Raw genomic sequence first — 27,037 nt, forward strand, 5'->3', positions numbered from 1 at the left:
TATTTGAATTGTTTCTTTACTAAGAATTACTTTCATTTCCCTTTAACCCAATGCAGAAAAAAATATCCAAAATAAAAATTATAATATAACATAGAACTTACTATAAAAAAATGTCCTCAGTGCTAAGATTAAGTAGTATCTCTTCATGACAAGGAAGGACTTGAGAATTCCGTATATACAGTTCCAAAAGTTAAAAAGTTGGTAACCACCTCTATGTAAGCTTTTCCATTGGCTCAGATTTACAGACTTAACAATTAAATCTCAGAAGAGAAGAGATCAACTAGCTACAAAAATTAATGGGTACACCAGTCTCTCTGCTGGAAACTCTGGGGTACCTTTCGGAAGGGGGTGGGTTGATCCCTCCCCCTACTAAACACCTCAAAGCTGCACTTACTGCCCTGAAGCTGCTTCCATGCCAACATGCCAACTCCACTGCCTCATGACCAAGTACTTCAGAGATGCTAAACTGTTGAAAATTTCAGGTACCTTTGGGATCTTCTCGGAGTGCGGCTATGCAGCCTCCAGCACCCACACCCACTGCCACTATGTAAACTCAGGGCCCAATTACATATGCTGGAGTTTCTGAAGCACATAGTTATATTTATAGCTGTGTGACACTTCCAAATTCTACAATAATAACATCCCAGTAGGAGCACACCAAATTAGATGGGAAAGTTACATAGAAGCCAACTAAGCTCAATAAATAAAAACATTAACAGCGAAGGCTCAACTAGCAACAAACAGCTTAGTAAAGACAATAACTTAATGACCCCATGGTGAGATATAACAATTTTCACAAACTTTCTTTTATTGAAGTATTTTTTGATAATCCCATTGGCCATTTAGTTGTAACAAGCAATGTAAAATAAATTATTTTGTGCCTACTAAGGGAAAATGGAGCCAGTGGTGGAAGAAGGTCACAATGGTGATGAAATACTGTATCAAATGCATTGTGAATAACTTTGTAAGCCACAGTATTTTAAAAAAAAATGGCAAGAATTAAAATTAAAACACTAAAGTAACCAAAAGACAAAAATATTGAAATTGAAAAAGTTTCCAGTTAATACTGATCAAGCTGCTAATGTTTTCCATTCTACAGTTCTTTTCTTGATAAATACTCAAGTTGCTTTCTAAACAAACCTATCATTAAAGCCAAAATGTTCTCCTTAAAATATAATTGAGAAATTGAAATATTTAAATCAACTAAAATGATTTTGTTTTCTTAAAAGAGAAGAAAATGAAAGCTCTCATGAAAGACAGTTTTTGTTTTTTAGTCATATTATCATCCTACATTTTCTCTGTAAGAGATTTCCAGTTGTGTTTTTCAATAACAGGAGCTTACCTTTATAGAAAATCAGTGGGTGTCCCCAGTTATTAGACTCAGTCAGGCAGAGAAAGAACACAAAGCCAGGATTTGAAGCCATTTCCTGAGCGTGTGGAGAGGAGGTACTGTTTCGTCAGTTATTATCCCAGACTGCTCACATTTAATTACATTAGTGGCACTTGACATTATAAAATGATCTTTTCTTTCCAATATAACTGTCTATCATTATTAGTAAATGTCAAATGAACTGTTTCTCTTCTTTTTCTTCTTACATTATAGGAAAGGAAATATTAATGAGTTTGTAATCCTGAAACTGTGAACCAAACAATGCAGAGCCATTATGGTGTCTCTTATCTTACTCTTCATATACAGTTTTGCATTTGGCATGAAAGTTTCTTCCTTGTATTTATTATTATACATTATCTATCTGGTATCATTTCTTATTTTGCCTGAAATATTTTAGGTGACAAGCACCTCCAAATAGATTGTGCTTCTGGGTTTAAGTAAGGATGGAGTAGAAAGCCTTATCCCTTGCTGTGCATAAATATCATCCCAAGCTTCTTTTTCCCCGCCTTGAAATGTTTTGTCTCTTTTTAAATGTTGATACCTAATGTCTCTTCAGCCCTGTAGTTTGCTGTAACACATCAGTTATGTTTTCTCAAAGATTAAATACACTTCACAGTGTGAAATTGATGTATTTTATAACACTAGAACTAGTTGCTTTACTGTCAAAGTAAAATTGAAATCTTATGAAAAGGAAAGTCATCTCTGGAAGAGGTCAAGAAGAAAGGGAGAATTATGTCATCATTTTCCAACAGAACATTACTCAGTGTCTGTGTTGGAAACATGTTTGACAAGATGGGTCTGGGTCACCTTTTAGCAGTGCCCCTGGCTTACTGGCTGTTTTTTACTCCTGAGAAATTTAGGGGAATTGACTATCGTACAGAGAAGAGAGCATCAATGAAGTCCCCAAGCTGTAGGAAGCATACTAAGACCATGCCAAAAAGATACTTTAGCAAGAAAATAGAAAGCCATTTAAAGTCACTTTCTAGTAAGTAAAAAAAGAGAAAAAGATATAGTTACTGATGTTTTCTAGAAAGCATGTATCCAAGTCATAAAGAACTTTAAAAATAAAATGGCTAGTTGTAAAAGGTTTTGTTCACCAAAAAACTAAAATATATTTTATGGACTGATGGTCCCATGATTTTTGATGTGTGTGTGTATGTGTGTGTGTGTGTGTGCGTGTGTGTGTTGGGGAGCAGGGGACGGGGAAACTCTCAAGCAGTGCTCAGGAGGCCCAAGAGCTCCACAGTGATTCTTTTTTTTTTTTTTTTGCTTTTGGGTCACACCCGGCAATGCTCAGGGGTTACTCCTGGCTCTGCACTCAGGAATTACCCATGGCAGTGCTCGGGGGACCATATGGGACGTTGGGATTTGAACTTGGGTCGACCGCGTGCAAGGCAAACGCCCTACCTGCTGTGCTGTCGCTCCAGCCCCTCCACAGTGATTCTTACCAGTTCTTCTCTAATTAAAAAAAGATCTTAATTTAGGTAATATGATTATAATAATGTTAAAGTTCATGGTATTGTTCTACCAAGTTACTACACCTCAACTCCACCGAAGTGGCTATGATCCTCCACTGTCCTCATGTCACTTCTGGTCTGACCTTTACCCCACAAACACACTCCTCTCCCACCACACGTTTGTTAATCAGCTTTGTGATTCCAGACCAAGGATTGTCATGTTCAATACACTGGCAGAGGTTCGGTGGCAGGGCCTGAAGATGTGATGCTCAGGCCCATGGGCCATCCCATTGGTGCTTCGGGGCCTTATATGGTGCTGGGAATCCAGCCAGGGCTGGACATGAGCCTTAACTATGTATTTTGTCTCTATACCATAAAATTTAAATTGGTCTTTGAAAAAGTGGTTCTCTAACTTTCATCTTTAGTTTTCAGTAGGATACATCATTAACTGGTATATATCACTGTCACTGTCATCTTGTTGCTCATAGATTTGCTTGAATGGGCACCAGTAACGTATCCATTGTGAGACTTGTTACTGTTTTTGGCATATCGAATACGCCATGAGTAGCTTGCCAGGCGTTGCCGTTCGAGCAAGATACTCTTGGTAGCTTGCCCGGCTCTCCGAGAAGGACAGAGGAATCAAACCTGGGTCGGCCACATGTAAGGCGAATGCCCTACCTGCTGCACTATCGCTCCAGCAGCAACTGGTATATAAAAAAAATGAAATATAGTCAAATGATCCCAACTGATTTTTTCTTTCCTAATAAATGTGCATTTTTCCCAATTACATAGTTTGTGATGTCCATATTTATCTCTAACAACTATGCTTTCATTTAATATACATAAAATTATAAGCAAAATACAATAAGTATTCAAGTAATAATTAACTTCTATTATATCGCAACATTGAATTTTTGTTATTATGCTTGAGACTCAACTATTTTCAATTGGCAAAATTTAGCTATTCATTTGCCTGTATATAAATAAGTCTTTAATTAAAATGTGAAATATTTCAGATTTTTCATGATTTCTAGCACCACTTAGCTATTAAATTTATTGACTGCCATTCTCTCTGGTCTAGTGTGAATCTGTTTTAGGTTTATCATTTTGTTATGCTTTTTAATTTTACAGCACTTTTTTTGTATTCAAGAAACTGGCAAATTTTTATGAAGTGCAATCTATACTCTCCTTTTTAGCTTCTGTTATTGATAGTATGTTCAAAAGATCTGTCCTGATGGAGCTACTGGATTTTTTTTCTATTTTTCATATCATAATTTGTTTTCATCTGGACTTTGAAAGCTTATTCAGTATTACCTAATTAGCAACTTCATATAAAGTGAGCTTTACCCCTGTGCCAAGAGAAGAACAGAATTGTTGTTGATTTCTGAAAAGTCTCACCCTTGGCTAATTTTCAGATGCCATTTTACACTTCACATTTGTCTGAAATCATTTGCTGATTTTCCCAGCCTTCTTTTTTTTTTTTTTTGCTTTTTGGGTCACACCTGGCGATGCACAAGGGTCACTCCTGGCTCTGCACTCAGGAATTACCCCTGGCGGTGCTCAGGGGACCATATGGGATGCTGGGAATCGAACCCGGGTCGGCCGCGTGCAAGGCAAACGCCCTACCCGCTGTGCTATCACTCCAGCCCCCTCCCAGCCTTCTTTGATTACCCTTCTCTAAATTTGCAGGGGGAAAGTAAAATATAGCGCGTAGTATGTAATTAAAAATTTCTCACTCTTAATCCATGGAGGAGTGTAGGAATCCAAGCTGGAGACATGCTTGTGGGTGGAACAGAATATCCAGCATGAGCCCTCCAAACAGTGAGACTCAGGAGATGTTAGATTCATTTTGATAATAAAGAAGACTTCTTGTACTACCCACACTCTAGCTTTCCCTTCAAGTCTCGTTAAGTGTAAGGAGATGGGACGCTAGCTGTGTACAAATGAGATATCTCTGAAAAGGAGAAAAGAGGGTGTAAAATAAACACCTATATTACTTGGAAATATAAATTATATAACGAAGAAACCTAGGCGCTGTGGGGTAGTAAAGAGAGCCCTGGATTGTGAGATGGCACTGGGCCAAGTGCTGATTGAATTGAAATGAAGAATGTTTTCAGCTACGTTTCCCAGTGAATGTAACAAATGCATGTTCTTTCACTGATCTATTGCTCTCTGTTTCCCAGATTTAAAGGTTATGTGTTATATCTTGTGTAACCCCTAAACCTCTGGATTTGTAAACTGCTTTATCCTGCTTAGTGTTAGCCTTGCCTAACCAAATTCCAGGAACAACGTCTAGTTCTTGCCATTTTATTCACCCAGTTTTGTGTGTCAAACTATGCTTTATGTGCATTACATCACGTTACCCTAATAAGCAGGCTGGACTTTAGAGGACTTGCAGTTATAAAGGTTTAGTGACTTGTCCTATTCATAACATCTCCCCAGCTATAGAACAGGAGAGCAGAAATTCCAATTCTGTTTGACTTAAACATGCACTCACAACAGATATTATGGGAGTCACACCCAGCTGCGCTTAGAACTTACTCCTGGCTCTGCCTCAGGGATCACTCACGGCAGGCTTGGGAGACCGTATGTGGTGACTAGGATTGAACCCAGGTTGGCCACGTGCACAGCAGAGGCCCTACCTACTGTACTATCAGTCCAGCCCTTCTACAGATTTTTAAAATCTTTTAAATTTTAATTTGTGAACATTTGTTTCAATGTTGTCTGCCCATTTGTTCCACTCCTTATTGCACCCTTGCACTTTCCCCACTTAACACCCTTTGGCACACACACACACACACACACACACACACACACACACACACACACACGCACATGTTCTGCTAGCATAGTCCCAGGTGCTTTGTTTATTCACCATTGTCCTTCCTTTTTTTTTTCTATATATATATACCACAGATGAGTGAGATCATCCAGTATTTGTCCTTCTCCTGTCTTATTTTGCTTAATATGATACCCTTTAGTTCCATCCACATTGTGGATAAATATAAGATTTCATCTCAGGTAAATGCTGATTCACTTAAAGAATAATTTTTTTCAGCTACAGTGAATGTAACAGGATTTCATCTATATTTAGTTGAAATAGTAATATTTTGAGTAGTATTCCATTGTGTATATGCAATTGTATGTAGACCACAATTTCCTTTTTATTTGTTTTTTGGGCCACTCACTGGTGCTCAGGGGCTACTCCTGGCTTGGCACTCAGAGATCACTCCTGAAGGGCTTGAGAGACAATATGTGATGCTAGAGATCGAACCCTGGCCAACCATATGCAAGGAAGCACCCAGTCCACTGTACTATGGCTCTGCTCCTAGAACACAGTTTCTTTAGCCACTCATTTATCACTGGGCATTTGAGTTGTTTTATATCTTGGCAATTATAAATGACAACAGATGTTTTTATTATCATTTTACAACTGAATGAATGCAGACTAAGCTGTACGCCCTTCTTTTCCTCCCACGGTGAATCATACTTAGTAGACAGACAATGAATGTGAAATAATGGAGCTAATATACTCTTTCAATGTTAAGGCACATAGTTTGAAAAGAATAAAATTTGTTTTGTGGTGCTAAAGATTAAAATGAGGGCATCACACATACACGGTAAGCACTCTACCGCTGAGCTACATCCCCATCAATGAGAATGATTCTTATTTTCATTTTATTTTCCAACAAGCTTAATGGAAGTGAACCTATATTGAAGGTACTTTCAGTTCACTATTTTCTTAAAAGTATATATAATCTTTAATACTATGTAGGTCTGTCACATGAAAAATATTAGGAAAAATAGGACTCAAAAGGATATCCTGCTATATTTTGTGAATACAAAATAGACTTTTAAAATAGGCTTTAAAAATAATTTATTATTTCTCAAAAGATGTATTGTCTTATTCATAAAAAATTATTTCTTTTTAGGATACAGCAGGCCAAGAAAGGTACAGGACTATCACCACAGCCTACTATCGTGGGGCCATGGGCTTTATTTTAATGTATGACATCACAAATGAAGAATCCTTCAATGCAGTACAGGATTGGTAAGAACAGACATTTTCCTTACTATCGGTGGCTTTTATTTTTCATTTCATTCTTTCTTCCTCTTCAAAACTATGGCTAACTGCTATGTGATGTTTGTTTACTAGATGATTAGTTCCATGCATTTTAAAATAAACAAATGTTATGTATGCTCACCACTACTATTTAGGGATTGATAAAAAGTCATTTGGATGATTTTTCAATGTTTTAATATTAATTCCAGTACTTTACATCCTGTCACTCATAGTCCCGTGGAAACTAGTGCAATGTTTTTGGCTTTAAAATATAAATAATGAGTAGTTTAGATAATCATTAGGTCTACAACAAGGATCTGGAAATTATAAATGACAGACAAAATTATCATTTGCCCTATCAATAATTTTTTTGTTAGAATATAGCCTGACTTATTGTATCTGTGGCTGCTTCACATACAGTTCAGTAATTGCAAGAGAGACCATGTAACCCTCTAAAACATTTTCTGTCTACCCATTTATAGTAAAAGCTTGCTGCCTCCTTTTCTATGTGATTTATTAAATATTCCATTTCTATTAAAATTTATGAGTTTCAAAACACTGGAATGAAGGACAGGATAAAACCATAACCTTTTTGGAGTCCCTGCTGCATCAAGTCATCGAGAATACATCTGTAATAAGAGTAGGCACTAGGGTCTTCTGTAGTTTTTTCTGTGTCTTTCTGCAACCTATTGGAGCTGGAAAATGACCCACTCCCCAATGCATCAGAAAGGTAGGTGCTGTCACACCAGCTTTGGTAAGAAAGGAAGGATTTTGTTGCAGTTCAGAGTGCAGTGAAGGAAAGAGCAACTGTCAGCTCTACCTCACTGTTCCTTCCTATCAGGGGGTATTTCACAGAATTAGTAAGAACACCAGCTTGAAATTTACATCTTATCTATTTCTTGAAAAGCAGGAGGAGAGCGTGGGCACAAACAAGATGGTCCTGAGGGGGAAATTGTGGTCTCAGGATAAATAAGAAATAGGATAATGCTTGTTTTCTCTGCATCTCCAAAAACATAACTAGAAAAGGTATAACATTTCTTTGGCTATTTTGAAGGTAAAAGACAAACAAGAGCAAGAGAGTGTGTCTGAGTGATTCTTGACTGGTTTTTCTTTTCCTGAAAAACAGATAAAATATATTGATTGAAAAGAAGTTTCCACAAAAGAGAGTGTGATATTGGACCACCTCAACTTAGCAGTATCATTTTGGTCTATCTCATTAGTGTCAGGGTTTCATTATTCCATCAATTGTTGGGAGGAATCATTGAAGAATTAATGGCCATGGTCATGCTATCCAACGGCATGACCAACAAAACTGATTTTTCTTTTTTAAAAAAATCGACAGAAACTAGCTAGATTTCAGTGTGTAGTTGGGAGGAAATTGGCATTCCCACAGGTGTGATCAGCTCTGAAATGATAACATTTTACAGCAAGTACCACCATCATTTGCCCTGTGTTGGGAATTATTAGCAATAGATAAACAACATTCATTTTTTTCTGTTTTCTGTGGTTTTATTACCCAAAAATATTGTTTTCACATGTTCTGTAATGGGCATATTCTATTAAAAACTTCAGTTTCTCTTAGATCATTTCTTTTTAAGTTTTAATTATTGTTCTGGAAAAATCATCTTTTTTACATATCACTGTATCACTGTCATCCCCATCCCATTGCTCATTGATTTGCTTGAGCGGGCACCAGTAACGTCTCCATTGTGAGACTTGTTGTTACTGTTTCTGGCATATCAAATACGCCACGGGGAGCTTTCCACACTCTGCCATGCGGGCAGGGTACTCTCAGTAGCTTGCCGGGCTCTCCAAGAGGGGTGGAGGAATCGAACCCGGGTCAGCTGCATACAAGGTGAATGCCCTACCACTGTGCTATCGCTCAGGCCCATTTCTTACATCACGAATCATGAGTCACGAAACACCGTTGATCGTCGATTTCTCGAGTGGGACTCAGTAACCTCTCCATTCGTCCTATACTTGAGATTTTAGAAGCCTCTCTCCACTCGGCCTTCCCAAGGATGCCTCATTGGAGGCTCTTTCAGGGTCAGGGGAATGAGATCCAGCTTGTTACTGACTTTAGCATATGAATACATCATGGGAAGCTTGCAAGGCTGTGCCATGTGGGCAGGAAAGTCTCAGTACCTTGCTAGTTTCTCCCAGAGGGAGAAGTGAGTTATGATATCGCGCGGCCACAAATCGGCGGGCCGTGGGCTTCTGGGAGCTTGCGTTTAAGTCTCTGGATATTGGCCGGATGGGAATACACACACCTGGGTTCGTCTGCTGGTACCTTCATGCATGAGGCTTGTCCGAACATGTGGAGATGCGCCTTGAGCATGGCTGTGGCTAGGTTCCAGTGGTCTTTGGCCACCAGGAGCTCTGTTTGGGGCGGGGAGGGAAGCTGGAGCCCATCCCCTCCGAGGGACCCTGGGGAAGACGGCCAAGCGTGCAGGCAAGGGACTCTCTGCCATTTCTGGCATTTCTTACATGTACACAAAAAAACAAAATAATAATAAAATAGAGGTTCAAAGGGAAATATATGGTTATATACTGGAAAAGTCAAACTTAGTATCTATGTAAAAAATAAAAACATTCCACTAATAGACATAAAAAGATAGGTTATGCACATTTTTTATTAGAAAAGCACTACTTATTCTCAGATTAAATCATAAAAGCAAGGCAATTCCAATCAAAAGCCAGCAGATCTGATGCAAAGTGGAATGAAATAGAGGTCAAATAGAGACATAAGAGACACTACATTGGATTTTAGTTTATGATAAAGGTGGCATTTCAAAGCAGGGTTCAAAAGGTTTGTTCATGTAGGATTGTGTTTAGTTGCCACATGCAATTCTTCCGCACATACTTCAGAGCAAAATGATTATTTTAAGTTAAACTCTTTCCTCTCAGGGATTATTGAGATCTGGTGCTCCCAGACAGGAAGCATCATGAGTCAGGTTCCAGACTTCTGTTTACCAATGCTGTTCGTACTCAAATAGTTTGCCTGTTGTTTTGATAAATGTTATATGATTATTAAAATATATAAAATTGAGCTAATCAAAAACAAATGGAAATAGCACTAAGAGCCAGGCCTTCACTCCCTTTATTCCTGCATCAGAACTGATAGGACATTTAGCTTCCTTGTGCTTCCATAATGCTTCTATTTGTAGCCCCAGTCATTCCAGTGACAATCCAATTGTGAAATTTCCTCACCTGTCAACAGACCCATTGTCTTCTCAGTCCTCTTCATATTCACTATTTCACTCCATCCCTTCTTTCTTTTTGAAACTGTTTCCTGCCTTCTTAAAGGTGCATTTTCCAGATTATTCTTGTCTTTCTGATTGTTTCTCTAACTTCATTGATTTCCCTCTCTCTGTTTACATACAAAGATATGTACAATCCTGTTGCTTTATAATTGGGCTTCTCAGCTTCCTTATACACCTTAAACCCTCATCAAACAGCATTTATTAATACCAGATGACTTTCAAGTTTCACTTTCTGATCCTAATCAGTTTAGTAGATTGCAGTATTGCATTTCTAGGTTCCCAAAATATTTCTCCACCTACACATCCTGCTTGTGCTTAAGAATCAGTTATCCTCATCAAAGACAGCTCACCTCCCTGAATTAATTATTTCTGTACATTGATATCACATCATTCTGTCACTCAGGTCCACTTTGAATCTGACTTCCAGTCTTCCCACTGTAGGATGATTTTAAATGTTTTTTAAATCTGCTCCTTCCTTTTTATGTCTTCCATTACCATCATTGCTCATTTTTTTATTATTTTTTTTACTTCTACTTTATGGTAGCATCCTTATTCATCTTTTATCTTTTAAATGTCTTCTTATCCCAGTCCATTCTATCCTACTGCTCATAAGTGTCTTCCAGAAGAGCATGACCCTAAAGATCATAGATGAATTTCCCACTAGAACTATCTATTTACCTAATGCTTTTTGTTTACATTGCTCAGATGTTTGTTTCTGACCTCTAACTTTAGCTTGACTTTATTTCTTCCCACTTCTGAGTTTTACATGCTCCAATAAAATTCAGAAGTAACAGAAAAACTTTAGTGGAGGAGGCAAGAGCTCTAGGACAGGGGCTGGAGCGATAGCATGGTGGGTAAGGCGTTTGCCTTGCACGTGGCTGACCCAGGTTCGATTCCCAGCATCCTATATGGTCCCCTGAGCACCACCAGGAGTGATTCCTGAGTGCATGAGCCAGGAGTAACCCCTGTGCATCACCAGGTGTGTTCCATAAAGAAAAAAAAAAAGAGATAGCTCTAGGGCATTGGCTGGAGGTGAGCTACTTTGGGCGGTGCTTTCATTACATCAGAAAGAAGACAGATACCATTAAGCATTTACGTCTTTGCAAAATAGGTTGGCCAAAGAGTCCCTCAGAGCAGTGAGGTGAAGAGGATCTGAGGAGAAACATAAAATGACATCCTATAATTTTTAAGTTTATGAAAACCCATGAATTTTGTTCCTGAAATTCCTAGAAACCAAGGTGAAAACCAAAGCAGAAAACCTGAATTTCCTTCCTTCTGAATGTATATATCCAGTTATGTTCTCCACAAGAGCTTAGGCAAATAGAATCCAAGATTATAGGCTTCCTCTGGCCTCCAGTGCTTCAAAATCTGAATGGTAATGAGTCAAGGGAATGGAATGTACGGAGCACGTGCTACCTAGACTCTCTTTCTTTTTTTTTTTTTATTATTATTTTTTTTATTGTGGAAAGTTACAAAGTTACAAAGTTTTCAGGTTTAAATCTCAGTTATACAATGCTCGAATACCCATCCCTTCACCAGTGCTCATATTCCACCACCAAGAATCCCAGTATAGCTCCACCCCACCCCCTCACACCCCAAATCCCCCCACGCCCCTAGCCCCCCCACCCTAAGCCCCCCCCCGCCTGTGTAACTAATAAATTTCACTTTACTTTCACTTTGATTGCATACAATATTTCAACAAAACTCACTATTATTGTTTGGAGAGTCTCTCCCCTAAAGTCAGACCTGCTGAAAAGGAAGCATTAGATAATTTGTTTTCCATTGCTGAGGATGAAGAAGTGTGAGGTCGAGTGACCACACTTAGCGGCCTCTCAGTTTTGGGTTTCTGTAATTTAGTATTTTAGTAACTAAGTCCAGAGAGATATCTGCCAGAAGTTGCATCGTTGCCAACTTGTACTTCTCAGTTACATTATATTCCACTTATGAGTGCAATCTTTCTATGTCTGTCTCTTTCTTTCTGACTCATTTCACGCAACATGATACTTTCCATGTTGATCCACTTGTATGCAAATTTCATGACTTCATGTTTCCTGACAGCTACATAGTATTCCATTGTGTAAATATACCAGAGTTTCTTTAGCCAATCATCTGTTTTCGGGCACTCTGGTTTTTTCCATATTGTGGCTATTGTGAACAGAGCGGCAATGAACATGGAAATGCAGATGTCATCTCTACTATACCTTTTTGCCTCTCCGGGATATATTCCCAGGAGTGGTATTGCTGGGTCAAATGGGAGCTCAATTTCTAACTTTTCTCTTTCTTAAACTTCGTTGATCGCTTTACTCCTTAGATAGAAGGAGGTTTAAAGTTAGACTTTTGGGGGCTAGAATGATAGCACAGTGGGTAGGGCGTTTGCCTTGCACACAGCCGACCCAGATTCGATTCCCAGCATCCCATATGGTCCCCTGAGCACCGCCAGGAGTAATTCCTGAGTGCATTAGCTAGGAGTAACCCCTGTGCATCTCGGGGTGTGACCCAAAAAGAAAAAAAAAAAGTTAGACTTTTGATGAGAGCCTGAGGCTCTCATCCAGTGTTTTGGAAACCATACATTATTATATAATGCTTGTTAAGGTTTTTCTAGTTTCTGAACTTCTTTGAGTTCTTAAATTTCTCATACCTCTTGATATCTCTTCCTCCAAACACATGCTCTGCCTTCCATAGGAAATTGTATCCTTCTAACCCCTGTATCAGACTAATTTCACCTCATACTTTCATTCTCAGGTTGACCATCATTTCTTCTGACTGATTTTATATAATGACAAATGTGCCATATTTTTTCTATTTTTGTGCTGCATCCCAAGTTCCCTGAAGATAAGGTCTATGCTCATCTTTTTCCCCTTTCTATACCAATATCACCAATATGGCCTCACTAAGAGATCTCTGAATAATTACTATTGAATGAGTTAGTAATACTTCCATGGAAAAATACTTATAGCTGGCTCATCTGAATTGATTGATATATTTTATAAAAACAAGTGGGGAAGCAAGGTGGCTGGAAATAGTCACATTGGAAGAGGCAGCAGACTTAATGTTTTTGATTTGTCCCTGTGTGAAAATACTCAGTAACTAACGTACATTGCACCATCACTATTAGCTTAAAACTGTCATTTATTATGAACAAAACTATAAAGTTATAGAATCAAAAGCCCCTTAATTTTGAGAAAAATTAAGATTAATTTTCTTTTTTGCTGACTAAATGTTGAATTCTGTGGTATGCATCATTTTAGGATTTGAGTTAAGAAAATACATTGATTTTTTTTAATTATAAAAGGAGGTTCCAAGTAGATTTAGTAGTTTAAAAAATATGAGATCACCATTGAAAAACCTCACTCCCTTTGTTTTTCGTTTTTTTAGGGCTGTTTTGTTTTTGGTTTTGTTTGCATTTGGCTTTTGGCTTTTGGACCAAATTCAGTGGTGCTCAGAGCTTACTCTTGGTTCTGCACTCAGGGACCATATGGGATGCCAGTGACTGAACCCTGGGTTGGTTTCACACAAGGCAAGCAACCTCCCTGATATATTGTCTCTTTAGCCCCATACCTTTGGAGTGTTTCTCAAATAAATTGTGGCCAGAGAATTTCCTGGGTCTCACTTGGAACATGACTAGGTATATGGAATTCAGATTTGTTGTCCAGGCTCTTCCTGAACATCTGTAGCACTGTCACTGTAGCACTATCATCTCGTTGTTCATCAGTTTGCTCAAGCGGGCACCAGTAACGTCTCTATTGTGAGACTGAACATCTAAGCACCATAATTCATATTATCTAGATATACTTCAAAGCATTTTAATTTGACTTAAATTCTCCCCCCATTTCTTACTTTGAATGTAATTCTGTTCTAACTTTGACATGGCCATAGACTTCTATATTTTGGAGAGGAGAATGTCATTAACCAATCTCTAGCCTACATTATTTATTTACATTCTGCTTTTATGACACAGTGAGAAACTATAAATATAATATTTTTATAAGTCAGGAAATCTGGTGAGCAGATTGTTATTTTTAAAAACCACCAGACTGAAGATAAAAGTCTAACACCATCTTCCCACCAGTTTTAAATAATTCATTTCTGTGACGTTTAGAGCACAACATTATAGATGTGTTCAAACTGGAATGGCTTTCACCTTCAAATATCTTTCTCCTCTAGGTTTTCTGTTTCATTCCCTGTTTGTTCCCTTCTTAATTTAACAAAATACATAATGGTCTTAATTGAGGGTGACCTCATGTTAAATATGATAGAATTTTAGCTTGATCATAACAAGTAAGATATGATAAACAATTTCTTAAACCTTTGTTTGGGGACTTCTAATTTCATTAGAAGTCATAAAATATAAAAAGCCATAAAATCTATTGTGCCACAGTTCAGAGGGGGCAAGGTAGGATGAGATGAGGCATCGCACTTTCAACTTATACCCTACCCTACTTTGGACTGAAATATGATAAAAATACATCATTACTCTCAATTTAAATCTTGTAAGGAATAAATAAATAAATAAATCTTGTAAGGAGGTGCTGTCGAATTTACTAAAATTTTGCTTATGTAATCAGATCCTTTTGCTCTATATCTCAGTATGATGGAGAGATGATATATGGGTAGAATTGATAGGGTAATCGAAATATATTTTAGTTACATTTTGAGTAAAGTGACTTGAACTTACCTGGTTAATTCCCATTATATATTCTATCCCTAAATGGCTTTTGGCTTTTCTTGTTTTGAGGACATAATATATTAGGGAATAGGTTAGTGCCTAAAAGAATAGAGTACCTATATCATAGCTGCATATATCAAACTGCAATGAAAATGCAAATTGTTAATTAAAAAAGTGCACAGCCTTGAATTAAAGATGGTTTCATTAAACTTTTTGTTTATTTAGTATCTTCCCAGTCAAAAGAGGCCAGACATAGGCTTATATTTTGATCATAGAGAATGTTTTCTCCCTCTGGTGACTCAATAAATAGCAAGTCTTTAAAGTGTGAAACACATATGAGCAGTTTATAGGTTGCATTTTTACAGAGAATGAGGTAAGGGAATGACATGTTCATCCTGTATGACTTTGTGTCTTTGTACCTAACTAATCCCTACTATATTTTAAGGATGTTAATTACTGTCCCATAAATATTGGCACTAAAGTAGAGCCTCGAAGTTAAATTCCAATAGCTGTAGGTTTTCCCCATTTTGACTACGTAGGGAATATCAAGATTAAATAAAAGACATGGACTCTGGATTAAATGTATTATATAAATGTAGATACTCAGTGTTTTGTGTCACAATATTTATTGCAAATGTCAGTACTTTATCTTAGAATTTCCTTTGTTTCATCTATTTTAATATACCTACTTTTCTTTTAAATAAGTTGCCTGCCTCTAGGGAGATTTGTCCTGAAGGACGATAATTATACCTGTCACATACCTCCTCGGGGAAGGAGACTGTGAGAGAGCCCATTTTCTAGTCCTACATGTTTAGCTTGATTTAGGGGTGGTATTGTTAATATTGATGATCCAATTTGGAAAACAGAATTCTTGGTTTAGAAATGAACATGTACGCTTGTGACTACTTGAGCCTCACCAGTATTTTCCGGTCCATCATGAGGGCACATTTGGTTATTAATCTTTGGTGCACCAGAGATGGGTCATGGAGCATGGTGACTGATTCTTTAAATTTAGACATTTTAACTTTAAATACTTAAGTTTAAATACTTAAAATGTCTAAATTTAGACTCTTTAGATATTGTTATGTACTTTATTTCTTTTTTTGTGCTCTCAATTTCCAAAACAAGAACTTATGATGTAAGTAGAACAGACGCAAGTGGCCCTATCATATGTCTCAGTCTCTTTGCCCTCAATCTAATGTTCTTCTATGGAATAACTCTTAGGTAAGGACTATTTTAAGGTCTCTTGCATCTTACTACATAAGTTTAATTTATAAATGTTTAATAAATTTTTAAAAATATCTTCCCTGCCCATAGTATATTGAAAGTAGTACTAATATCTGGCAGATAAGAAATATCACGAGGACTGAGTTTTCCTAGGTGATTTCCAAGACATTCTCTTAATCCAATACTCACACAGTTCAAAATTTTCAGTAGTTCTTCTGATATATGTTTACTCACAGTACCCATACTTACAATAACACAAATCACAGTTTACTACAATATTGACTTCACTTTAGATATGAGTTAAAAGTTTGGGTTTTGCAAGACAATCCTTACTGTTCAACAGATGACTATAAATTAGGGATTCCCTATAGCTATTCTTATGTTTGAGAATTCATTAGAATGACTCACAGAACTTGAGAAAGTGCAATATTTACATTTACTGTTTTATTATGACTAAAATTTAGGTATCCATAGTTTTTATTGGCATTTTATTGAATATGATTATTTGATTTCTATTTCAAAATAGCAAAAAAAGCCTACTTCCCCTTCTCACAAGATTGCCTGATAGTATGACTCAAACTGCCAAACAATTAATCCCATCATTCGTCTCTTTTGTATGACCACCTCACCCCACTCTGGGTCATGTTCTTATATAAACTGTCAGGTCTGCTCTAGGAACCCATCCTGAGTAACAAGAGGAAAAACAAGAGGTTAGATATTACCTCTTAAGAACTGGGGGCAAAGGCCACCATATTGATCTGTAAAGCATACTATCAAACATACAGAGAAAACAAATTGTAAAAACCAAATGACTCTTAACTATAACAGGGCTCCCATTATTGTCCTTCCAGCACCTCTGTGAAATACCACTTTTCTACCAACTCATGGAGCCATCTAAGTCTGACCAAAGTGGTACTCACAGTTGCTCTCCTGTGATTCTTATTCACATTTCATTTTCTTCTTGAAACTTCTCACTTTTAACCATCCTTGTTAATGCCCCGATTTTTCTATTTAAATAAGTTTCATCATGAAGTGGAATGTAGTGATAAGGCTAATATGATAGAATCCTGTTAGAAAAATCTCAACATGCTGATTTTTATGAGCAAATAAATAATATTTTTACTTCACTAACTTCATAGCTTATCAAACTTCTTCCTTTAACCTTAACCATATTCTAATCCCAGTAGGCTGAATCCTAAACGTGACCTTTTACCTGTTACTTAAAGAATTAATGAGTGAAAATCAATGAGTGAAAATAAACTGCACCCTCTGTCAACCTGCATTTCTTAAATGCATATCAAAAATTCAGCAAAGTGAAGCATAGATGCTTTGCTACAATTTAAATTATTTCCTTATCTTTCTGTTTCAGATAAACTGTGAACTTTAAATGTGTGTATTAATATGGTAATTTATGTAAATCATTGCCTTCGTAATTTATATTCTGGAGATGAGTCCATTCTGAATTGCAAGAGCACAGCATTTTATATCCAATGACCTTATGATAGGTATTAAAAGATAGCAAAGATGACTTTATGTGACTGAGTAGAATAGCTTATTTTAGAAGAAATTTCCTTACACTGGAAGAAAAATATTAATTTTTTAATCAACTTAAAACCAAGGGAGTTAGGGAGCTGGTGTGGAGGAGCTGAGAAGGATGAGAAAGGCAGAAAGAAGGGAGTAGGATTACCAGGAAAAGCTCTCATTTGAGAAGGGCAAGAGGCATGAAGCTGAGAATTCTGAGACTGGGAGGGAGAAACTGCAAAGGCTTTGCAAACCCTTAATTAATGTCACTTCCCTCGAAGTTAGATAAATTCAACAAACTAAAATGTATAACCTTGGATTTTCAAGTATTTAACCTTGTTTCAGCCTTACTTGGATAGCTGTAAAATAGGGAAAGAACTCTGAAAATTACAAAAAAAAAAAAGCTGTGAGAAATTGGGGAGAAAAATGAATGGAGCTGGAAGTTGGTAGTTGCCTAAAGATTTTATCTTGTCCTTGCATCTGTATGAGACTGTAGTTTCAGTCCAGGTTGCACCTTAGAATCACTTGAACATATTTTCAAGTAATATTGTCCTCTATCCAATCTTGCCACAAGATTTTTCCATTTTGAAAAATCCCTATATCAGGATGAAGACTTTTCCCAATGTAAAATTTTATTTACATATTATTGAAATTGAATTTTCATGTATATTTGAAGAAAATTAAAATATATGTTGTAAATATTATTAATCTTTAGTATCACTCTATCACTATATTACTGTCATTCCATTGCTCACTGATTTGCTCAAGCGGGCACTAGTAACATCTCCGTTGTGAGACTTGTTACTGTTTTTGGCATATCGATTATACCACAGGTAGCTTGCCAGGCTCTGCCATGTGGGTGAGATACAGGATGATGTTTAGTCCCCTACCTTTACAATCAGTTCATTAAATGTAATAATTACATCTCAGATCTTAGGTATTATCAGTTTGAATTGGATCCCAGTACTATGTTTTTTGACAGTTTTCTTTTTCAAAAATTCAAATTCAGTGGAGATAGACTATGGGGTCTAAGCATGAGCCAGGGATTCAACCAAAAGATTTGGATCAGCAGAATTGAGTTCACAGGTCCTGGTCATATTTACAAGGAGAGAACTTACAGTGGGATCAGCTGCTGAGTGAGAGAGGAGTTCATTCGAGTTCTTCCCAGTATGACATATGCGTGCATGAACCTATGGGTTAAAATGAGTAGCTTTCCTTGGAAAGATAAAAAGGATGACATGACAAGAAGTTGCTCCTATTAAAGATTTATCATCATTGTTGCCATTGCAAAGTTTTCAGGGCCCGTTTACAGTCTTATTCTTGTTCTTATTCAGGCTGAAGAGTGACTGGCATGGCTTCCATAAGCCGGTGGTAAATATAGCATCCAACCTGCAGTGGTCAGATGGTTTTCATGCTGTGTGTGGTATTTCCAGCTTCCTTGATCTAGACAGGATTTCTTATGAGCAACAGCAGTTTTTCCTGGGGACTCATTTGAAATGAGACAACAGGTGCATATTGGGCCCTCCAGGATTTTCCTCTCTGATGAGATGACTACATAGACAAGAGGCAAGGCTATGGTCTGTGAATTTTGGAGGCTTCTGAGTTGGTTAAATTAGGAGGTAATTTTTTTTAGCTTGGACATAAAGCTTTCAGTATGCTGGTTATAACACGCAAAATTCAATCAAGACTGGTTATTTATGTTTTGTACTTTTGTAATGGACTGGCACCATAGCACAGCGGGTAGGGCATCCAGGTGATTCCTCCATCCCTCTCAGAGAGCCCGGCAAGCTACCAAGAGTATCCTGCCCGCACAACAGAGCCTGGCAAGCTACTTATGGCATATTTGATATGCCAAAAACAGTAACAACAAGTCTCACAATAGAGACGTTACTGGTATTGCTCGAGCAAATCGATGAACAACAGGATGACAGTGCTACAATGCTACTTTTGTAATGGAAGAACTTCTGCATGACTGTAAAAGGTTCCAAAATAAATCATTGTCTACTTTCCTGAGATTCATAGTCTTTTCCTAAAAATAAGTCATGAATGCCCTGGTCACCAGGCCGGACAGAGTGTTGTTGCAGAATAAACATTTGTCCCAATGATTGACATTTTTGGCTAGTTTTTTCAGCCTTTGCCTTTCCTTAGTCCTTCCACATTACCTTGTTCCTACACCAGGCACTTTCTCTTGTTTTCAGAGTGAACCACAACAGACTATAGGTCATTAGTGAGATATGCAGTGTTTCTTGCTACTTCTCTTGTTTCATCAGAACAAGAGACTCTGTGTCCATACTGCAAACCTCTGTTGTCCTCCTTACTCTAAAAACCACCTCAAATACCCTCCTCCTGCTCTCTCATGAGGGTAATGTCCTGGCTAAGCTGCTTTGAGGCAGGCATTCAATCCATAGCCACATTTTCTTCTCTTCTTGGTCTCCTAGTCAGGCTTCCTTGATTTTCTGGGGTTCCTGGCACTGTCCTTATCATCTCATAGGTGCTTATTTTATCCTGTGTCATTTTTTCATGTCCACCTCTTCATTTCCTCTACTGTGTTATTAGGTTTTTGACTACTGATTAGAAAGTATATGCCAATATTACTCAAGGATCTCTCGAAGAGTGTCATACTTTGTCGGCATTACCATTAAAATGCAATTAATGAATTAATGAGAAAACAAATATTTACATGCACCTTTATTCTGCATAACTCTCTCCTCCTTAGTGTCTTCCCATTTCACTGAGTACTAGCTGATAGCTTTAATACTTTCCAGGAACTAATCAGACAAAAATGATTCATAGAATAATTTATCTGCTAGGGTACCTGGCATTATATGTACTTTAGGTGACAGTTCCATCTGCAAACATCTCCATTTAAAAAAATTTTTTTTTCTTTTTGGGTCACACCTGGCGGTACACAGGAGTTACTCCTGGCTCTGCACTCAGGAATTACTCCTGGTGGCGCTCAGGGGACCATATGGGATTCTGGGAATCAAACCTGGGTCGGCCGTGTGCAAGGCAAATGCCCTACCTGCTGTGCTACTGCTCCAGCCCCTCCAATTAATATTTTTAATTTTCTTTGAATGACTTGTTTTATCATGAGTACCAAATATACTTATCTTTTTTGATCATATATTTTTATTTCATTTCAAATTTTATTGTTCTTCTGGTATACTCTAGCGTTATTCCTATAACTAATGGAAGTCCTCGTGAATTTTTTTAGGGAGTTATCATCAGCTAACATCAATGTTTCTGAAGAATTTATGACAAATAAAAATAATGGATTTTTTTATTCCTTATTGCAACTCGCAAAACAAACAACGAAACAAAAATAATCTTTCATTCTTTCACCATCCTCCCTGTAATGTTTCTATATGTAAGGAACATAGGGAACCACTTCACTTGTGGTATTCTCCCACAACCCATTCTGTCTTGGCACATATGCAGAGCGCTTCATGCTATGAGAGACCCAAAGAACACAAAGACATTCAAAGGGGAGAGGGGATGGATTATGTACTGACTGTTCTAACTGGAAATCAGGGAGCAGCTGACTTCTTGAGTTAGCGAATCATTACATTTGTGCACACTCATGCAGCCAATGTATGTCATGTTCAGAGATCTGCATTTGTAGCTTGAGCTTAACATTAGGGACTTTGATTTATGACTTCTTATTACCAGCCACCACACATCAGTGGGATTCAGTACCATCTTGCATAATAATTACCTCATCCATAAAGTACATGTTTGACAGCCAGAATGGAAAGCAATATTTGTTTGATGCTAGTTCTGCAACTGCAGAGGAAATTCAAGCCATTTCTTTTCCTGAAAACAACAACAACAAAATCTCATCCATATCTCCCTGAAATTAGAAGGCATTTCATAAAGCTAGATTCTGAAAAGTCTAAACTCATAAGTAATGGTCCACAAATGTAAGCACATTTATTCCTTTATTAACTTCTACTGATATTTATTACATGGATTCCTATGTCTAGATCTGAGCACCGCTTGATGGAATCCTTGAGCTCGATAGTTAATTTGTCCATCAGAAGACATATACAACAGCCCACAAGAGAACAGTAAAACTAAAATGGGGGCAGTAGACTGTGACATTCTTAATTATTCTGACAGAAGCTTGAGCTTCTCTGATTGCTCTCAGGAAATAACACATACTCTGAGTAGAAATGGTTTTCAAGGATCCAGCACTGAAAACAGTCTAAATTTTCTCAAATTGTTTCTGACTAAACCTTTGTCTTAATTTTTTGATTTGGGCCATACCTGATGGTGCTCAGGAGCTACTCCCATGTAATTTATGAAACCAAGCAGAGCCAGGGGTAGAATCTGGAGTTCCAACCTGCAGAACCTATGCTCTGGCCCCGAACCAAGTAAGACTATTTTCCTGAAGTTTTTTTTAGGCAACATAGAACATTATTATAATACTTGAAGAATCTTTACAAGCACCAACCCTTACTAAGTCTGAAAAAAATATAGCAAATAAAAGCATATCACTTCCTATTTCATTGTTAAATTTCATATAAGCAATTAAAATATAATTCTTAAACTTCTAATATAAACTTACAATGACTATTATAAACTTATAATAAATAAATATTTAGCTTAAGTGTGCCTGTGATGTATTTGGAACATACTTGAACAAAGAAATTTTATATCATTTATAAAATGCAAGCTTAAATGGACATCCTATATCTTATCTGGTAACCCTACTTTTTTAGAGACCTACTTGCAAAAATTATTTCTAAAGATATGGGAACTGTTACTGTAAACTGTAATGTAATTGAGTTGAGGGAGTTAAATAAAACTACTCAACTCTCTGAGTTTGGAAAGAATCACATATTATAATTTTATTGCTTATTTGCAGTTTCAGTCTTTTCTTTCTTAAAGATTCATAAATTGTATATATAGATATGTGTGTATATTTTCAGAACTTAAAACAACTTAGGTAAAATAATAATCGTATGTGTACATATGTGCCTGTGTGAGCACTTGAGGGAAAGAGTTCTCATTATACTTTGCAATTTTATTCAAGACCTTAGGAAATAGATGCACAATATGTGCTGCATATATTGAATCATTGCTTGACCTTGACTTTTTTTTTTGCTTGTTTGTTTGTGTTTTTGTAACATATTTGGCTGTGTTATGGGAAAATGGGGATCAAACCCAGGTAGGCCCTGTATAAGGCAAGGGCCTACCCACTGCTCTATGACTCTGGCCCTTGACTCATTTCTTATAATTACTCTGTTTAAGAATCAGCTTGAGAAGACTTGTAATTAGCAACCTATTGTAATAGATACAGAAACTGAAAATAATTGTTAGAAAACACCAAAATCTTTAGGTTACCAAAAGACTTTGGAAAAATCTGAGGAAGTAAGATCTCTAACTCTTGGAAGTGATTAACTGAAAAGACTGAACTGAGAGTTCCTTTAATACGTATGAAAATTTTTGTAAAGCAGTCTTCTTAGTTTAGAAACATTCACATTTTGTCTTACATAAGCTCATTATAACATATCTTCATTTGAAAAACCAAGATTTAAAACTAGATTTGATTAAGAAAGGGCAGATTTTTATAAAAGTAACAATTTTGGCCATTGTATATTGATCTGTCTGCGGGTCTGCAGAAAAGGTCTGAGTCATAGTTGATACCGGAAGCTAAAGAAGCTTTGAAGAAAATTTGGTTCTTTCACTTCCACGTAGCTTGAAGACACACACTAGAGGTCAGTAAGCCTTTATTGAGTCACACTAAAGGAGGATGTCAGAAAGGCTAAGAGGAGGTCAGGAAGTATAACATGTGATAGATTATTGTAAGGGATAAACGCCATAGATAAAAGCCATGAAAGAATGTATGAAAGAGGGAGAAGGAGATACATTTCCTCATTTTAGTTATAGTATTGTGAATGAAGGACTTATTTTGCTGACTTGAGCTTGTATTTGTGAAACAGAGTTGTTAATTGCTTTTGAAAATGCTAAATTAAGCTTACTGTTTCAGTATTTTTCAATAAATCTCTGCATTAATGATTTCTATGTAAGTCAGAAATATTAATCATTGACTTTTCTCAATTTGATGCCCCCTAAATATTGCTTTATCAACTATACAACAAAACAAAATAGCAGAGTCAAGTGCAACAACGTATGAAAACTTTCTTTCCTACTTAGTATAATCTGATTTTTTTAACCTTAAAAACTTTAAACACAGGGATAAGATCAATAGTTCAGTAAGGAGGGCATTTGTCCTCCATGCAAACAACTTAGGTCTGATCCTTAGCATCCCATATGGTGCCCCGAGCCCACCAGGAGTGATCCATCAGCATAGAGCCAGGAGTAAGCCCTGAGCATGGCCAGCTGTGGCCCCCAAAACCAAACATACAAAAAATCGAAAACTTTAAACACAAAAATACACAATTTTCCAAATACGATTTCCACTTTGAATGCTAGATTTGAAAATTTTGAAATTCTCAAATCTAACTTTCAGTATTTTCTTTCCAAAAGATAAGTCTACCAAATCAACCTAAAGCATGTAATATTCCTAAAAGGAGTCTGACCTCATGTTGTATGTCATTCAGACACCAAATTTAGATTTAAATTTATATTTAATATCTGACAGGACACTTCACAACTTTAATCATTTCTGACTTAGAGAGAAAGTATGTTTAGAACCCTAAGCTTTTATTAAATTCATTGTAATATTATTTGAGAGGTACCACAAAATTCATTTTTTATTAACTCAAACTATGTTACCTATGGGAAATTCAAGATAACTGTGTAGTGAAATAACATCTTTTTTCCTTTTGGTCAGAAATTGAACCCAGTACCTCACTCATATGAGACATGTGCTTTACTACCGAGTCACATTCCCAGCCCTAGAATTATTTCTTGAACCTGCTGGGTAACTTTTGGTTTTCTGAATTTTAAATATACAACCATTAATCAGTTCACTAAGCTTCAGACCCTCCCGAAAGAAAGAACAGTGCAGTTTACAAAATACTATTGTTTTGCTTTAATAGTACTTCAGAGCTGGAGCTAATCCAAGATACCAGCCTCTTATCACCTATATAGGATGTGGGAAGTTCAGTATTCATGAAGATTCTGCAGTGGGTTGTGTTTCAAAGGAATATTCTTAAAAAGAAGACTCGAGGTTGCTTCTGGGAGAATGTATAGGTCAAGGATCACAATGAGGAAAATTCATTGAATCACATGAAGAAAAAATGTTTGCAAAAACAAAGACATACCATCTGTGTTGAACATTTGCATACATTAATCTTAAGCTCTAAGATCTTATGATTTACTTTCAGAAATTCCAATCAGTGAGAATTCTCAATACTTGTCTCTTTTGTCTGATTCCAAATGAAAATATGGTTGCTGATTGACTTTCTAACTTTTGAGTGTCTGTGATACCAAACTGTAGCACTGTACTGTAGCACTGTCCTCCCGTTGTTCATCGATTTGCTCGAGCAGGCACCAATAATGTCTCCATTGTGAGATTTTTTGTTACTGTTTTTGGCATATCAAATGCCAACTAGAAAGAGATATTATAGCTTTATGGGAAAGCATAAAACTCCAAAATTCCTTTACTTCATTTCATTTCTTTTTTCAACTATTACCTAAAATGCAGATTTATTCATCAATTTAAAATATAGTATTACATCTGAATAATGTATGTAATCATATATCTACTTGTCAAATGATTAATTTATGGAAATTTCCACCCAATGTGAAAATAGTTGGTGACTTAATTGAGTGCAAAGAATTAAGCTAAATGCCTTAGAACTTTTAAGATGAGAGCTGTCTTTTCAGAATCCCAGACATGATCAATGGTAACTTGAACATTAAATAGTGAAAAGGGGACATTAAAAGAAAGTTCCTATTAGAAATATGATTAATGGAATGTTTTGAGCCCAGTTAAACTTCCTCCAAGTCTCATAAATATTCATTTAATCAATTAGTTATTTGAAGCTTGATGTTTTGCTGCTGAGCAAAATAATTATCTGCTAAGGAGGGTGTCCTGTCGCATGCCTGCACTTATTTTGAAATATGTGAAGGAAACCAGTGGCGATGATCAGTTTGATCTTTATTTGGAAAAAGATTTAAACAGAATTGTGACATTAGCATTTTCTTATCCCAAAGAAACAAGAACCTTTTTTTAGTTAAAAAACAAACAAACAGATCTCACATGCCTTTCCTCTTTCTCTAATCAAAGGTCTTAAGAAGCAGTTCTTTCTTAAAAGAGATTTTTAAAAAATTCTCAGTAAATTCTTATCTATCTATAGAGTAAACCCTGAACTCTCCAAAATCCCGTTTTCCAAAATCACCATATCTCCTAAAATTATTCAAAACCAGAAGTAGTCCTATAATAGCCTTCAGTCCCCCCACTGCCACCCCCCACATTCCCCAGGAGCCATTTAGCATCTAGGGAAATCAGCTTTAAAGAGACTTGAGGCTGATCAAAGCTCAATTCCTAGTCCACACAGGAAGCTAAAAGGGACAGAAGCACCTTCACTGGTCCTTCCCAGAAAAAATAGAAGAGCAAGAAACATAGGAGGAGTGCATAGACATGTTTCCCAAAAATAGAGCCCTTGAAAGCATAAATGGTGATACGCTTTTAGAAGAAAAAAAAAAGAAATCTTAAACAAAAAGCAACGACTTGAAAAAAAAAATGAACAAAGGGAGAGCCAGAAAATCAGCTCTTCTGTGTTTCTCTATGAAATAACCATCCAGGGACTAGTGGACAGCGAGCTGTGCATGACAGACAAGAAGCCCCTCTGATGGTTTATGAGACCCTAAGCTCATCTTTCCAAACTGTAGCCCTTTAATTATTTCAGCATGAAAGGATTAATTTTCTTTGTTGAGAACGTGGGGAAAATAATTGCTTGCCAACAGTAGTGGGCCATAATTTGTGATTTGTCAGATGTTGCATTTCAGTTTGCAGCGAAGGAACTGGGGATTGGGTGGTGATAAGTGGTGGTAGGACTGGTTGAGTCTTTAGTTTGAGAAAGGAGAGAAGGGGACCAGAATTTGAGATGCTTTCCATGACAAGAGTTCAGTTCTAGTGCTTGTGGGGTTAACCTTCATCTGTAGGTTTTGCAGAGTTATCTGTACCTTGTACTCTCTTTCTCCCTGATTAAGACTCATATTTTATAACTCATTATACTGACCCTATTATTAACAAAGGTCTTTAAGAAACTGTCACCAAATAATTTATGGAGCCAGCAGTTTAATAATAGTAATCTTTATACCATCATTAGAGGTATTTTATTGTATCTTATTGTATACCTATGTATTTTATTGTACAGCTGAATCATATCATATGTCTTGTTATTTCTAACTTAGGTACCCCAACTCAGGTATCTTACACATATTTGATGTTAGATATATACATGCCTAAATCAAACAAGATTAGAGTCAATACCATGCTCATTGTTTCTAGCCCATGGACGATTTAGTAAGGAA

General features: G+C 36.8%; 1 protein-coding gene across 2 annotated transcripts in view; it reads left to right on the top strand.

The window, feature by feature from the left end:
• Positions 1 to 27,037, top strand: part of RAB3C (RAB3C, member RAS oncogene family) — a 260,347-nt gene that overhangs the window by 113,348 nt on the left and 119,962 nt on the right. For both annotated transcript variants that reach the window (XM_055124689.1, XM_004608451.2), the window contains exon 3: positions 6,780 to 6,898. In XM_055124689.1, coding sequence (XP_054980664.1) covers positions 6,780 to 6,898 — 119 coding nt within the window. The remainder of the gene's footprint in view (positions 1 to 6,779; positions 6,899 to 27,037) is intronic.

The sequence above is a fragment of the Sorex araneus genome, chromosome 1, assembly GCF_027595985.1.
Source record: "Sorex araneus isolate mSorAra2 chromosome 1, mSorAra2.pri, whole genome shotgun sequence".
NCBI classification, from domain to species: domain Eukaryota; kingdom Metazoa; phylum Chordata; class Mammalia; order Eulipotyphla; family Soricidae; genus Sorex; species Sorex araneus.